This window comes from Saccopteryx leptura, chromosome 6, assembly GCF_036850995.1.
Source record: "Saccopteryx leptura isolate mSacLep1 chromosome 6, mSacLep1_pri_phased_curated, whole genome shotgun sequence".
Classification (NCBI taxonomy): Eukaryota; Metazoa; Chordata; class Mammalia; order Chiroptera; family Emballonuridae; genus Saccopteryx; species Saccopteryx leptura.
Window position 1 is genome coordinate 194,645,945 of NC_089508.1, and position 15,577 is coordinate 194,661,521.

At 63.9% G+C, this 15,577-nt stretch overlaps 1 protein-coding gene across 5 annotated transcripts; it reads left to right on the plus strand.

Moving 5' to 3' along the window:
- Positions 1-10,417: 10,417 nt before the first annotated feature.
- GRIFIN (galectin-related inter-fiber protein) lies at positions 10,418-15,516 on the plus strand. 5 transcript variants are annotated; one of them, XM_066342402.1, is made up of 5 exons: positions 10,418-10,484; positions 10,866-10,945; positions 11,050-11,209; positions 11,635-11,801; positions 15,322-15,516. In XM_066342402.1, the coding sequence occupies exons 1-5, from the start codon at positions 10,473-10,475 to the stop codon at positions 15,404-15,406; spliced, it is 504 nt and encodes a 167-aa protein (XP_066198499.1). In that variant the 5' UTR covers positions 10,418-10,472; the 3' UTR covers positions 15,407-15,516. The 5 variants fall into 5 exon arrangements, with proteins under 5 accessions (XP_066198499.1, XP_066198501.1, XP_066198500.1 ...); XM_066342404.1 differs by having other exon boundaries at positions 15,376-15,516; XM_066342403.1 differs by having other exon boundaries at positions 11,050-11,188.
- Positions 15,517-15,577: the final 61 nt, after the last annotated feature.

Here is a 15,577-nt window from a genome sequence, read left to right on the forward strand (position 1 = left end):
AAACATTTGAAAATTAAAAAAAGGAGAAAGATTCGGAAGAGAGTCTATAGCAGGCTCCAGTCTAGGACCCAGGGGAGCTGGGATGGCCCCCGTTCGCTGGGTGGTGGGGGGTCTCCCACCTTCTTCCTCCCGGGTCCTGGCCCAGCCGGCACCTCTGCAGCTGGGAGAGCTGGTCTGGTGGGGGGGGGGGAGTCAGGCCTGCAGCGACCCGCCCCCAGCTGAGCAGACACGGCCGGCCCCTCAGCCCACGCACCCTCACACGGACACGTGTGTCCACGCCGGCCGATCCTCGCTGTCACGTGGAACCTGTGTGGCTGGCGAGCGGGAGGCTCTGGCCTGCACCGCTTCACGCCTGTGACCCTGGCCATGTCCCGGGCCTACCCTGGGTCTCAGTCGCCCCATCTGTGGGCTGAGGGGCTTGAGCCCTCCGGTGGACACCGCTGGGGGTGGGGAAGGGAGGTTGAGGTGGGGGTGAGGGTGCGGGCGGAGCGTCAGACCTTGGCCGTCCTGGCCCTCGCTCATGTTTCTGACCACCAGGCTTCCTGCCCCCAGCCCCCCTCTAGGGAGGGACCGTAATTAACTTCTTCCTGTTCAGATCAGGAGCTGTTTCCAAAAACATATTTCGAAGGATTATTTTGCAAAGGAAATGTTTTTGAAAAAAAAAAAAATCTTGTGTCCCGTTCCAGCCCCCGGGGAAGTGGGGGCTGCAGTCAGATCGGGGACAGGGGCGGGGTGGCCCTGCTGGCCGGTGTGAGCTGGCACGCTGGACTCCGGGCCCTGAGCCCCTGTCCAGGGCAGAGATGGGAACGGGGCGGGGAGGCCAAGGAAAGTAGAGAGGGAGGAGGCATCCAGGGCAAGGGTCCCAACTTCCTCCTGCCCGCTCACAGCCTGAGCCTCCGCCTCCCCGGGCTCCCTGTGGCTTAGCCCGCCCCGGGCCCTTTGCACATCCCCTTGGGAGAGCAGCTCCCCCTGGAAACCCCCAGCTGCATTCCCTGCCCCCCACCCCCGTCTTTGCCCTTGCAGGTGCCCTGGGCTCTGTCCTGGGCCTGGGGATAGCCCCCTGCCAGGTGGGTGCCCATCGGCGTCTAGCTGAGTTCAGCCTGCCCCTCCCGTGGCCCACTGCCCCCTTGGGCACCCGGTGGGCACTTGTTTCTCCTTGAACTTGGACCTTGAGCAAGCTCCCTGTCCCCTCGAAGGCCCTCCTTTACCACTGGGGGTATCCACACAGGTTTGCTTTATTTTCTACCCTGAAAAACTCATTGCAAAATTTTCACCATCGCAAAACAGGGTGGGGGGGAGGGGGGGAGGTGCCGGGACACCCCCAGACCCTGTAGAGCCAGTCCTGACCCTGACTGCAGGCTCCAGGCCAGTCCACAGCCGCCCACCTCCTTGTGGGCCCAGAAGGGTCCCCCCTGAGGGCGATGATGGCCTTGGGCCAGCGTCACAACGCCCCGGGCCTTCATCTCGATTGTCTCCACTCTCCGTGTGACCTCTCGGCGCCCAGGGCAGAGTGAGCGTTTACTAAATGCTGAGTGAATGAATAAATGAATGGGTAGATGGGTGGATGGATGGAAGGATGGATGGATGGATGGACGGACAGACGGATGGATTATGTGGCCCTGGATGAGGTCTTGCTGTAAAGACCCTTTAATCTCAAAAGACAATCTCTCAGTTCCTACTCTCCAAAATCCCAAGGGCTAGCCAGGCGTCCCCAAACTACGGCCCGCGGGCCGCATGTGGCCCCCTCAGGCCATTTATCTGGCCCCCCCGCCGCACTCCCAGAAGGGGCACCTCTTTCATTGGTGGTCAGTGAGAGGAGCACTGTATGTGGCGGCCCTCCAACGGTCTGAGGGACAGTGAACTGGCCCCCTGTGTAAAAAGTTTGGGGACCTCTGGCCCTTGGGCAGGCGGGCAAGGCTCCTCAGGCAGCCCCTCTCTGCCTCAGTTTCCCTGCCTTACCCCCACGCTGTCCTTTGTAGATGTCAGCCCGTCACGGCTCTCCTCAGCCTGGCCACTCCTCGGACTGGGGGAGTTTCCACAGGCTTGGCCAGTGCTGGCCACGCTGCTCGGAGGACAGTCCCCAGGCCCCTGGGGACCAGGGCAGGGAGCGTGGATGCTCCGTAGCACCTGCAGCAGGCCGGGAGAGTGGTGACCAACAGTAGGAAGGACGCAGAGGGAAGGGTGTCCCAGCCCAGCTGGGTCCCGCCAGCCTGTCGTGTGCTGTGGTCCCGAGACAAGCTACCCAGCCCCTCTGAGCCTCAGTTTCCCCTCTGGGAAAATAGGGAGGCTAGGAGATGAGTCCATCAGACAGACTCCTCTGAGGCCCAGTGGGGGCCCAGCATGGTCAGATGGGGCTCCTGAGGCCCTGGTCACTCCAGTGGGGACCCCATTCCTGGACTGAACATGTATCCAATCCCTGCCTTCTGCTCAGCCTGGTCAGACCCCAATTCAGGGGTGCAGCCTCCTTTCTCCTGGGGGGGGGGCAGTCTGGCCCAGGAGTGTCTGCGGGGGAGGGGCATTCTAAAGGGGCTGGGACGCCCGGGCTGGGAATGTGCTTGCTGGTGTCTCTCTCTCTGTGACCCTGTTTCTCATGTGCCTACAGGTCTCTGTCCATCTCTTGGCTCGTCTGGTCACCGTCCTCTCTCTCCGTCTCTCTCCCCCTCCCTGTCCCTAACCTGCGTCTCCATTCCCAGCCCCCACTCTGCCCAGGGCTTGATGGTGCTCTGGGTTCCAGCACCCCACCCTCCACAGACGTCCTGGGACTGGTGTGAAGTTATTTTGGGAGCTGGCGGATCCCGGGGGGCCTTTCCCAGTGGTCTCGGGGGGAGATCTGGAAGTCAGCAGGGTCGGCCTGAGCGGATGGGAAACATGTGGCTCGGGCCAGGCGGGGCTCCGGGGAGCCTGGGGCAGTGACTGGGGACAGAGAGCACCGACCGCCGATGTGTCCAAAGCAGTGGTAGGGGCCAGCGGCTCCCTGGCTGTGCTAGACCACAGCCCATCCCGAGGGGGGTCTAGGTGGGGGCAGACTCGTCCTCCGGCCTTTAGGGGGACAGTGGAGACTTCTCACGTGACCCGGCCCAGCCTGTCCCTCTCCCAGTGTGGCCTTAACTCACCTCTGTGACCTCCATCACACCGCGCAGCACACCCTCCACCCTGGACCTCTTTCCCACAGTTCCTTCTGTGGGTCACTCTCCCTGGGTCTCCTGGGCGGTTCACTGTCCCCGGGCCTCCTGGGTGGGTCACTCTCCCCGGGTCTCCTGGGCGGGTCACTCTCCTGGACGGGTCACTCTCCCCGGGTCTCCTGGACAGGTCACTCTTCCCGGGTCTCCTGGGCGGGTCAGTCTCCCCAGATCTCCTGGGCGGGTCACTCTTCCCGGGTCTCCTGGGCGGGTCAGTCTCCCCAGATCTCCTGGGCGGGTCACTCTCCCCGGGTCTCCTGGGTGGGTCACTCTCCCCGGGTCTCCTGGGCGGGTCACTCTCCTGGACGGGTCACTCTCCCTGGGTCTCCTGGATGGGTCACTCTCCCTGGGTCTCAGGTCACTCTCCCCGGGTCTCCTGGACGGGTCACTCTCCTGGGCGGGTCACTCTCCTGGGCGGGTCACTCTCCCCGGGTCTCCTGGGCGGGTCACTCTCCCCGGGTCTCCTGGACGGGTCACTCTCCCCGGGTCTCCTGGGCGGGTCACTCTCCCCGGTTCTCCTGGACGGGTCACTCTCCCTGGGTCTCCTGGGCGGGTCACTCTCCCCGGGTTCTCCTGGGCTGGGTCTTTTTCAATGGCGGGCCTCAGGGCAGCAGTCACCATCCCCCGAAAGCCCCCTTCCCGCTCTGGCTGAAGTAATAGCCCCACCCTCCCCTCCCGCCATGTCCACCCCACATAGATCAGCAGCACAGATGGGATTTAAAATTTTTCTAGTGGCCATATTTAAAATATATATATATTAAAGCAGGTGGGATTAATTTTAATAATCTATTTTTAGCTAACCCAATAGATCCAAAAATATAGCACTAACATGCAATCAATATAAAAATGACAGATGAGAGAGTTTATATAAGGTCTACCGGAAAGTTCTGTCCGTTTCTATCACAACAAGTTTCGACACATAAGCACATGTTTATTTGGCGCATGTGTGCCTCTCTATTTTTATCACTTAATGTATACATACTGACGTAGCAAATTAACTACAACAAAGTTGATTCACGTTAGTCTTATGTGTGAAGCGATAGTGTACCCACGGCTACTGATAAAGTTCATTTACTCCACTGTATTGTATACAAATTTCAACAAGGAAGAAATGCTACAGAAGCATGTAGAAATTTATTGAAAGTGTTTGGTGAAGGTACAGCTTCTGATAGGACATGCAGAAGATGGTTCGAAACATTCGAAACAGGTGATTTCGACCTTTCTGATAAGCCACGTTCTGGGCGACCATCTTTGATCGATGACAATGTTTGTTAAGACCATGTTGGAGCAAGATCCTTTTCTGACAACATGGGAGATCGCAGAAAGGCTTAATTCAGCTCAGCAAACCATTAATAACAATGGCAATTATATTATTTAATAAAGTTTATTGACGGTAAGAAAAATTTGTATTTTGTTTTATTCCAAAAATGGACAGCCCTGGCCGGTTGGCTCAGTGGTAGAGCGTCGGCCTGGCGTGCAGAAGTCCCGGGTTCGATTCCCGGCCAGGGCACACAGGAGAAGCACCCATCTGCTTCTCCACCCCTCCTCCTCTCCTTCCTCTCTGTCTCTCTCTTCCCCTCCCGCAGCGCAGCGGAGGCTCCATTGGAGCAAAGATGGCCCAGGCGCTGGGGATGGCTCCTTGGCCTCTGCCCCAGGCGCTGGAGTGGCTCTGGTCGCGACAGAGCGATGCCCCGGAGGGGCAGAGCATCACCCCCTGGTGGGCAGAGTGTCGCCCCTGGTGGGCGTGCAGGGTGGATCCCGGTCGGGCACATGCGGGAGTCTGTCTGACTGTCTCTCCCCATTTTTAGCTTCAGAAAAATACCAAAAAAAAAAAAAAAAAAAAATGGACAGAACTTTCCGGTAGACCTTACATTACGTTTTGCACTAAGGCACGTACATTGAGTCCCTTTTACACTCAGCCTGAAGGTCAGACGTTTCAGGAGCCCGGTGGCTACGTGGGGTCCGTGGCTAGCGGAGGGGATGCACGGCCCCGGGCTACCGTCCTGTTTCCCTGTCTTCCTGGCACACAGCGCCGGACACTCCGCGTGTTTGCCGAGCTGTTGACCGGGCCTCCCTCTGCTGCACCCCTCCCCCACCGCCCAGTGATGCTTTGTGAACGCTTAGGAATGGAGGGTGGAGATGGGTCTGGTTCCTCTCCCTCCCCCAAGCCAGAGGGGTCGTGGCCCCAGGTCACAGAGCAGTGGAGAGGGGCCCGATGTTCTGCGCCCCCTCTCGTCCTCCTGGACTCCGGCCTGGTGCCGGGGCTGGGGGTGGGGCCCCTGAGGCTCGGGCACTCCCTTCCCCTCCCCTCGGGGGCCAGGTCCAGGGTCCCAGACACACTGTCCATCTGGATTCTCCGCTCTTCCTTCCTCAGGTCCAGCTGCTGCAGCGTCTGTTTGTGAAGCCGGCGGTGCTGCACGGTCCCCGGAGTCTGCCGGAGCCCCGCCCCCATCTGGAGAAATCGTTACATAGTTTCCCCGCTCCCCGCCAGATGTCGGCTGGCCACCAGGTCCTGCCCTGCCTCAGTGAGGCCTCCCGCTGGCCTTGTGCCTGGCTTGATCGATGGCCTCGGGCCCAGACCGGCCTTTCTGACTGGCCTTTGAGCTTCCTCAAAGATGGCTGCCAGCACGGGTCACTCACAGCAGGGACCAGGGAAGACCACGAGGTCCTTTGGAACCGGGCCCCCTAGAGACCCTGCCAGGGTTGTTGACAGCAACGGCTCCCCAGAGAACCGTGCGCACGGCACGGGCATGGAGGGGCTCGGTCTCTCCCTCGGCACAAGGGGCTGGATGCCCTCACCCAGACCTGAAGGGGGGGCCTCGTGACCTGACGCTGACCAGGGGACGGAGCTGGGGGATGGGAAAGAATGGGCGGGACCCGGGAGGCGTGGCTGTGCCCCCCACCCCAGTCCAGGGCCGTGGTTGAGAACACCAGCCCTGAGTGGCTGTGAGCAGCCTCAGCTACGGCATCTATAAGACGGGGTGTGAAACAGCATGGGGCCACAGCGTCCCGCGCGGGGGGGGGGGGGGTCCTGAGCCCCCAGGCCGCCCAGCCAAGATCCTCCAAGGGGCCTCGGAAGCGCAGCAGAGGCCAGAGCTCAGTGCCCCCTGCCGCTGACCACGCTGTCTCCCAGCAAGGCCCTCGCCTCCTGGGCCTCAGTTTCCCCTCCTGTGTAATTGTGGTCCAGTGCTTTCAAACTGCCCTCCCGGGTTGGCCTGACCCAGAAGACACGGGTGTAGCAGTGGGGGCGGGGGGAGGGAAGAGGGAGCCACTCCATGCCAAGGCCACCAAGCGCCCAGCCAGCCCGAAGCTGGGTCCCGGGCCTGACTCTGTCCTGCCCAGTGAGAGCAGCCGGCTCAGCACCACCTACTCTTGGGCCGAGCTGGGTGCTCAGCTTGGGGTGGAGGTTGGAGACATGAGGGAAGGGGGGTGGGCGCTGGATCCCTCCATTGGACTGGGAGCCCAGACGCTGCACTCATGTCCTGACACCGCCATCCCTCATCGTGAGGCTCTGGGGGAGATTGCTTCTGCCTGGGCCTTGGGGTCCTCATCATCAGATCGGCGCAATGTCTGACTCCAGGAAGACCATGAAAGCTGTGCTGCCCCCCCCCCCGCCCCCTCCAAGAGATGAGGCCTCCTCAGATTGTCCCCAGGACTTGTGCCTGACACCTCTGGGGCCAGGGAGGTGTGTCAGACACAGTCAGACCCCGTCTGACCACGACGTCTGGGGCCCTGCCTAAGCCTGGCCTCTCCGTGCTGGGCCCAGCCACTCTGCCCTGGCTGCCCCGGTCCCTGCAGCACCTTTCCCTGGCTATTCTTCCAGACCCGTTCCAGGTGCCTCCTCCTCCAGGAAGCCGACCCTGACCATCCCCCCATCTGGGCCTAGTGAGGGGCTCCACGTTGAGAGATGGGGCAAACTGCTGGGTTTAAGTCCTGGCTCTGCCACTCCCGAGCTGTGTGACCCTAGAGAACCCCTTGAACCTCTCTGAGTCCTTCCATCCTTCTCTGTAACACGGGGTGAACAGTCTCGAGTCCTCCTCCGATGTGGTGCGTATGAGAATGGCCGGAAAGAGCCTGTCTGAGCGCCCGGCAGGCGGGTGAGCACCAGCTGACGATGGTTAGCACCACGGCGGGGGGGTGGGTCATCGACTGAGCACCAGCCCCCCTCCCCCGGCAGGCAGGTGAGCACCAGCTGACGATGGTTAGCACCACGGCCGGGGCGGGTCATCGACTGAGCACCAGCCCCCCTCCCCCGGCAGGCGGGTGAGCACCAGCTGACGATGGTTAGCACCACGGCCGGGGCGGGTCATCGACTGAGCACCAGCCCCCCTCCCCCGGCAGGCGGGTGAGCACCAGCTGACGATGGTTAGCACCACGGCCGGGGCGGGTCATCGACTGAGCACCAGCCCCCCTCCCCCGGCGGGTGGGCGCCCCCTGGCGATGGAGGCCCCAGGGTGGGCTGTGGAACCCAGAGGGTCATCCTGGCGAGGATCCTCGCTGGAGCCGGGTGGACACCCTGCTGCCTCCTCTGGAGCCTCCCAAAGTCAACAGCCCCGGGCAGAACCGCACATCCGGGAGGGGGCGGGCGGCAGCACCTGGACGGGGGCCTGTTTGCTCCCAGAGCCCCACACACCAGCTCCGGCTGGCCAGCACTGCCCACTGCCCACTGTCCACTGCCCACTGCACACACAACCCCCGTGAGGCCCCCAGGGGCCCCGCTCGGCCCCCCCCCCGGACTCCATGACACCGGGGTGTGCCTGCAGGGCCGGGCCGGCGTGGGGCCTCCGTGTCCTTCCCTCCGTCCCCCCTGGTGGCCCAGTCACTGAGAACCTCGGCCACTCTCGGCTCCCAGCTCCCGCCCGGTGTGGGCAAGGTTCCAAAGCCACAGCCGGGCGGGACGAGCCCTCAGGCCGGCCAGGTGTAGCACTCAGGTCAGGTACAGGAGTCCCGCACAGCTGGAGGCCGGGGGCTGGCCTCCTCCCAAGCGGGGCCCTCTGCGGTCCCCTGGCCAGGGTCCTCCTCCCCTTCCCCCTGCCCCTCTGAGGGCCCCTGGCCAGGGTCCTCCTCCCCTTCCCCCTGCCCCTCTGGGGGCCCCTGGGTTACCAGCCACGCAAGCCCCCACTGCACAGACTGAGAGGCTGCGTCTCAGAGAGGCAGGGGCCTCCCCAGAGCAGTGGGTGCTCGGACCTCCTCAGCCCAGGCCAGGGACCTCCCCAGAGCAGTGGGTGCTCGGATCTCCTCAGCCCAGGCCAGGGGCCTCCCTGGGCAGCAGCACGTGGGCCACCTGTCCATCCAGTGACCTTGGGGGCTAAGCTCCACCCCCCAGTTCCCCCCACACACACACCCAGCTGGGGCTTTTAGCAGCGGACTCCCCAGGACCCTCCAGTGTCACCCCTGCCGAGCCCCAGAGTGAGGAGACAACAGCCCAGATGGTGGCCATGAGCCCCCATCCCCAACCCCGGGGACGGGTCCAGGAGCAGAGGAGGCAATGGGCGTGCAGGACTACTGAGCCAAGGTGCAGCTCGGAAGACTGAGGCCGCGAGGCTGCTCGCTCAAGGTCGCCCTGCCGTTCGGCAGCCTGCTCAGGCCCCTGACGGCACCACGCTACGCCCGGCGCTGGGCCCTGAGCACTGCCCAGCGTAGTATTCAGAGTTTAAGCTCCACGTCCCCACCCAGCAGCTGCCAGCCCCCCCCCCGCCCCGTTCCTGCACCCCGTGAACTAGAGACAGGACAGGGAGGTAAGAGAGGCAGGACTGGGCTCACCTTCCTGCTGGGCTGCAGTAGCAGCACCCCCTACCCTGGTGCTCCTCAGGTCGGGGGGGGGGCAGGCAGGTGCCAGGGGTCTGCAGCCTGTGGCCCGAGGGCAGCCAGGCTGGGCCGGGACACGGATGTTTAGGGAAAGCTGGCTGGCTGAGACGGCCCCCACAGCGGGCGGGCGGGCGGGCGGGCGGGAAGCTGGCCCTGCTGCCTCTCTGCTGCCCAGGGCTGCCCCCTGCCGGCCCCATCAGCCCTGCCCGTGCGCGTGGCAGAGAGCTCGGCACCGAGGGGTGGCCCCTGCGCTGCCCCCACCACAGGCGGGCAGTCACAACCATCTTCATGCCCCCTCCCGGCCTTAGCATCACCCACCCTCCCCACCAAAAACTGCTGGGGCACTCACCTCCACAGCACGTGGGACGAGGCCAGGCGGGTGCCAGGGTCACCACTTCTGGAGCCGGGGGCTGGTGCTGAGGGGTGCCCTCGGGGTGCAGGGGCTGAGCCCCCCGGGAGCTGCATAAGTGCACCCCCCCCTCGAGAGCAGGGGCTCCCGAGACAAACACGCACCCACACCCACACCTGGACACATGCTCACACTGGCTTGTGTTAAGGACACACAGGTTCACACTCCGAGCATTTATATGGGGTTCACCTGCGCACCCCACTGCTCACCCTCACGCTCACCACACTCGCCCTTGCACACTCCCGTGCACCCTCACCCAGCAGCCTGCCCTGGGGCTCCGTGTGCCCAGCCTGGCTCCTCTTCGGGCCAATTCTCCCGACAGTGTAACCCGGGGAGCCCGTAGCTGCCTGAAAGCTTAGGGAGACCCTGCCCGTCTCCCCTACATGCTCCGAAAGGGCCCCAGCCCGGCCCCCTCCCCAGTTCAGCCACCGGGAGGGGCGTGGGGGTGGGACAGGCCCTCCTGACTGCCTTCTGCCCGCCCAGGAATGCGCTGACCACAGCGTCCAGCCTAATCCCAACTTTGTGTCCACGGGGGCCGCTAAGCCAGCCGGATGGAGCAGGGCAGTGCGGGAGGCTGGGGCGGGGCGGGGCGGGGCAGTGCGGGGCAGTGCGGGGGGCTGGGGCAGGGTGAAGTGGGGTGGGGTGGGGGAGTCCAGCTCGAGGCCCCAGGTGGTCAGAGTTGCCCCCAGGAGGCCAGGGCTGGGGTGGTAAGCCCATCTCCCCTGCCCCACCTCACTTGGGTCCTTGGGAGCCAACGAGACCCTGGAGGAAGAGGCTGCCTCCGCCGACCTTCCTACAAGCATGGGGGAGAGGCTGTTTTTCTGGGAGTCTGAAGGATGTTAAGGAGTGAAGTTTGAGAGCCAGACGGGGCCCTGAGAAAATGCTGGGGGGGCGGGGAGTGGGGGCAACCCTGTCCCTGGTGCGTGAGTGAAACCCCTGGACGAGGGAAGGGTGGGGGCAGGGAGGGGCGGAGTGCCTGTCTGCTGTGGGGCGGGACTCCTGTATTGCCCCCGCCCAGCCCCCAGCCCCAGCCTATATCCCCGGGCCCGCTCTGCCCACCAGCAGAGGCCGCAGGCATGGCAGTGCAGGTCAGTGAGGCCTGGTGCGGGGGAAAGGGAGCAGGGCTGGGGGGGGCGCCCGAGACCCCTGCTCTCATCGGGAAGGGAACACAGCTCCCAGGGCCTGGCTGGGTGGCCAGCACAGCTGGGGTGGGCCGGCTGGAGGGACCTCCACAGACTCCAGGTCCCCCACGCCACCCCTCACCCCACCCCTCACCCCTCACCCCTCACCCACACCCCCTCACCCCCTCACCCCTCACCCCTCAACCCTCACCCCTCACCCCTCACCCCTCACCCCTCACTCCTCACCCCTCACCCCTCACCCCACCCCTCACCCCTCACCCCTCACCCCACCCCCCACCCCTCACCCCTCACCCCTCACCCCACCCCACCCCACCCCTTTGCCTGCAGTTTGAAGCCTTCTGTGCAGAGGGCCTGGCCCCGGGCTGGAGCCTGCTGGTCCAGGGACACTCTGACTCCGGAGAGGACAAGTAAGGGACACCCTCCTCCCCAGGGGGCCCTCCTTGGCTTTGAGTGGGGCGACTACCCAGCCGTCTGCTGCTCTCACAACCCCACGATGTCCTCCCCGCCCCAGGTTTGAGATCAACTTCCTGTCCGAGGCGGGAGACATCGCCTTCCACATCAAGCCCCGATTCGCCAGTGCCACCATGGTGGGCAACGCCTTCCAGGGCGGCTGCTGGGGCCAGGAGGAGGTGTCCAGTGTCTTCCCTCTGGTGCTGGGGGAGCCCTTTGAGGTGACGGGGGGCAGGGAGGCCGTGGGGGGGCAGGGAGGCCGTGGGAGGGCAGGGAGGCCAGGTGTGGGCACCCACGGAAGCATCCGGGCCATCTGCGTGGACACTGTGAGCCACTGGGACCCTGTGTCCCTGGGTCCAGGCTGCATTGCTGTCCCCGCCAGGGGCCCGTGGGGGGTGTTTACAGGTGAACAAGCCAGCACAGAAGTCTCGGGACCGCTGGGTACAAGGGGGTGTCCGCCAGCCCCTGGCTGCCAGCACCCCTCCAAGCAGAGAGGAGGGGCTGCACCTGTGGGATGAGGGTGCCAGGGGGCGAGGGGACCCTTGGGCCCACCTGCCTGCGCTGATGGGACCCGGAGGGGCATGTGGAGTGAGGCCGGGATGAGGACCCCGGCGGGCTGTGGGGTCACTGGCTGCCCGCCCCCCAGATGGAGGTCAGCTCAGATGCCCAGCACTTCCACGTCCACGTCCAGGAGCACAAGGTGCTGCAGTTTGCCCACCGCCTCAGGCCGCTGGCCGCCATCACGCGGGTGCAGGTGCTCAGTGACCACCGCCTGGCCCAGGTGGAGCTGGTCAGGAGGGGCCTGACCTGGGGGTAATGTTCCTGCCCCACCCCTTATCCTGGGACCCCAGCAGCCCGGGAAGGGGCCGTCGGCTTGTTCCACCCCTTATCCTGGGACCCCAGCAGCCCGGGAAGGGGCCGTCGGCTTGTTCCACCCCTTATCCTGGGACCCCAGCAGCCCGGGAAGGGGCCGTCGGCTTGTTCCACCCCTTATCCTGGGACCCCAGCAGCCCGGGAAGGGGCCGTCGGCTTGTTCCACCCCTTATCCTGGGACCCCAGCAGCCCGGGGAGGGGGCCGTCGGCTCGGTCCACCCCCTGCCCCCTCCGCGAGTCTGTCCACGTCCTGTCCGCTCTGTGCCGGGGTGGGGCCGGCACTGAGCTGAGCCACGTCCTGGTTGCTTGCAGGGATGGGGGCTACTGAGCTGAGCCCGGAGTCCCAGGAGCGAGAGCCTAGGCCATCAGCCGCCCAACGCCCAGTGGCGCGCGCCCTGGGGCAGCTGTGGGAGGGGTGTGTGGCTCTGGGGTGCCCTGCCACTGTCTGCATCCCCACCTGGAATAAAGTCTGAGCAGAGTGCAGGAGCCTGGCTGCCCCGAGAGGGGGGTGGGCAGGCGGGTTGACGAGGGCCACGGGCCAGAAGGTCCCAGCGGGTCTTCCCCGGGACCACTGGGCTCACACTCCCTCAGACCGTCTGCTGGGAGGTCCCCAAGCTTCCTCCTCCACGCCTGCTTCCTGTGGGCGGAGGGGAGGGCTCCTTCCTGTTTCTCCTCTTCCCACCTGGAAGTGAGACGTGCTCCCTTCCCTGTCCCTTCCTGTGTGGGGGGCAGGAGGGGGCGGTGGGGAGGGAGGAAGCCCTGGGGGCCGTGTCTGGGGACAGCGAGCACAGCTGGGGGGGGGGTCTTCAAGCCCTGGATGCGGACCACAGCTCGTCTGCCATTTATCTGCCATTTATGATATATACATATCACCTACCCATCATCCATTATATCTATCTGTTTATCTATCTATCATCTATTCTAATTAACCTGGTGGTGTCACAGCTTAGGGCGAGGCCGAACAGGTGTTGAGCCTTTAAGATGAGTGATTTAAAGAAAGGCAGTAGGTCAGTGGTGGCTCAGACAGGCGGGAGGCGCGGTTAGGACTGGACTTTGGAGCTGCGTCTCAGCACAGGGTTCTGGCCCTCTAAGGATGGGTAGATGGGGAAACTGAGGCCGGGTGGGGGGGAAGAAGTCAGCAGCAGGGCGGGGCCCAGAGAGGGGAGAGCCCCTGGAGCTCCCCCCCCAGGAGCCATCTGGGCAGCGGAGCAGAGCAGAGGGGAGACGATGGCGCCCCCGCCCCCAGGTGACACAATGGTGGCCCCAGCCTCCAGCAGCGCAGTTTCCTTCCTGTCTCCGCTCACGCCGCCTTGTCCTCAGCCCAACTGGCCCGAGAGCCCCTCTTCCCCCTCTCCCACCCCCTCCTTCGGTGGTCTGGCCTTTCGTGTCAAGGGGAGGGGCCGGGGTTGCAGGCAGACAGGGAGTGGAGCGGGCCCCGGACCCTGGGGAGGACTGGGGTGGCGGGGAGGGGTGACCTACACAGAGGGACGTCCCTGCCTGGGTCTGCGATCAGGCCAGGCTGGTCCTGCTCCGGGGGTGGGGGCGCCCCTGCTCAGAGAGCCAGGCTCCTCCCTGCTTTGTGGCCCAAGCTGGCTGCTCATGCTCTGTGGGCCTCAGTTTCCCTGCAGACAAAAGGCCCCTCCTGGAGAAGCACTGGATCCAGCCTAGAAGATGCTAGGCTCTCTTCTCTGGTGGGGGGTGGGAGGTGAGGGTCTGAGCCTGGGGAGACATGGTCTGTCCCTGAATTTGCTGGGCTCTGTGCAAGGGCCAGACCCGCTCCACCCCTCGAGAACTTGGCAAGATGTGGGGAGCAACGCTCATCCTACAGATGTGGACTGGGCTCAGAGAGGTTAAGTGACTTGCCTGGGGTTGCTCAGCCAGTGAGGGAGGAGCCCAAAGCTCCAGGTGTGACAGACGTCATGCTCACACACACGCACCCCCCCCCCCAAGCCCTCCACTGCTGGCCCTGGGCTCAGCTCTTCTGTCTACTTCAGGTTACAAGCTGCCGTGGTTGCAAATCAGACCACAGGGGCCCCAGGCCCAGCATCCTTGGGCCCCCGTCTCCCCACCCACAAAATGGGGTACAGGGAGCTGTGATCTCAGAGTGCACCCCCTTCCGTGATGCCCACTGCCCTCAGCACACAGTCTGGGTGCCCGTCCGGCCTGTCTGTCACTGCACCCCCGCCCAGTGCCGTGTGGCCCTGTGGCCAGAACTGCCAGCCGGTTCCTGTGCTCAGTGGGCACCTCTAGGAAGCCTCCCTGACCTCTTCCGGGTGTCGGGGACCAGGTCTCCCCCCAGCCCCAGCCCTGGCTGCCTCTCAGCACACAGAGCTCTGGAAACGTTTGCTGAGTGAATACATGAACGACTGGCTTTGGGGGAAGTCACTTAGAGTCTTGAACGAGCTAGAGGTGCCCCTCCCAGCAGGAGCCACGGGACCATGAAGGCTTCTCTTAGCTCTCTGTCTGGTGTGAGGGTAGGGCAGACCCCCTGGACTGGGTCTTTATGGGGGACACAGCTTGACAAGGAGGCTGTGGCCCTTGGGGGCTCAGGTCTACAGGCTCCCAATACTACCAACCGGCCAAAGGTGCCAGGCCCTCTGGATGGTTGAGGAGAGAGCTCAAATGCTTATGACAGGCCCTGGCCAGTTGGCTCAGTGGTAGAGCGTCGGCCTGGCGTGCAGAAGTCCCGGGTTCGATTCCCGGCCAGGGCACACAGGAAAAGCGCCCATCTGCTTCTCCGCCCCTCCCCCTCTCCTTCCTCTCTGTCTCTCTCTTCCCCTCCCGCAGCTGAGGCTCCACTGGAGCAAAGATGGCCCGGGCACTGGGGATGGCTCCTCGGCCTCTGCCCCAGGTGCTGGAGTGGCTCTGGTCGCAACAGAGCGACGCCCCAGAGGGGCAGAGCATCACCCCCTGGTGGGCGGAGCGTTGCCCCCTGGTGGGCGTGCCGGGTGGATCCCAGTCGGGCGCATGCGGGAGTCTGTCTGACTGTCTCTCCCCGTTTCCGGCTTCAGAAAAATACAGAAAAAAAAAAAGAAAAAAATGCTTATGACAGGGCCTCATGACCAAATGAGGCAGGCGGCAGCTGTAGGGCAATAGGGATGGGTGGGGTCTGTGGCTAACAGGAAGGCACATAGCCCATCATGCTCAGCTATGCACTAGGAAAGAGGGTTTCCGAGTTGCCTTCTGACGCCTCTGTCTTGAAATACTGGCCACTGCTCTGAGACCTAAATAAGGCATCAACCTGTAAACAAGCTGGCCTAGGGGTGACCAGCCGGATACTTCGGTTCCAAAACCAACTTTTGCCTTGTTTTGTCCCATCAGGACAGAGATTGTGGGTACCTCAGGGTGGGGGGGGTGCCTTCCTGGTGCCCCATTTTCCAGGCCCTCTCAGGGGATTCACTCTCTGTGAGGACAGGCTGCCCAGCAGAGGGCATTCCAGACGTGGGTTTTCCTTAACCAGGTCCCAGAGACCCAGGGCCAGCACCAGAACAGGGCGGCATCCTTGTTCCCACAGAACGGCAGCCTGGGCAGAGGCCAGAGGCTGAGTGGGGCAGGGAGACCCGGGCACGCCAGGCCCGACCTGCCTTCTTTCCTGCAGAACCGAGCAGCGGGCACTGGGCGGATCAACGGGATGAATAAATGCCACGTGGACTTGAGCAGCACACAACTTTCCTGAGCCTCGGTTTCCAATTCTGTAAAGTGGGGTGGCTGTGAGC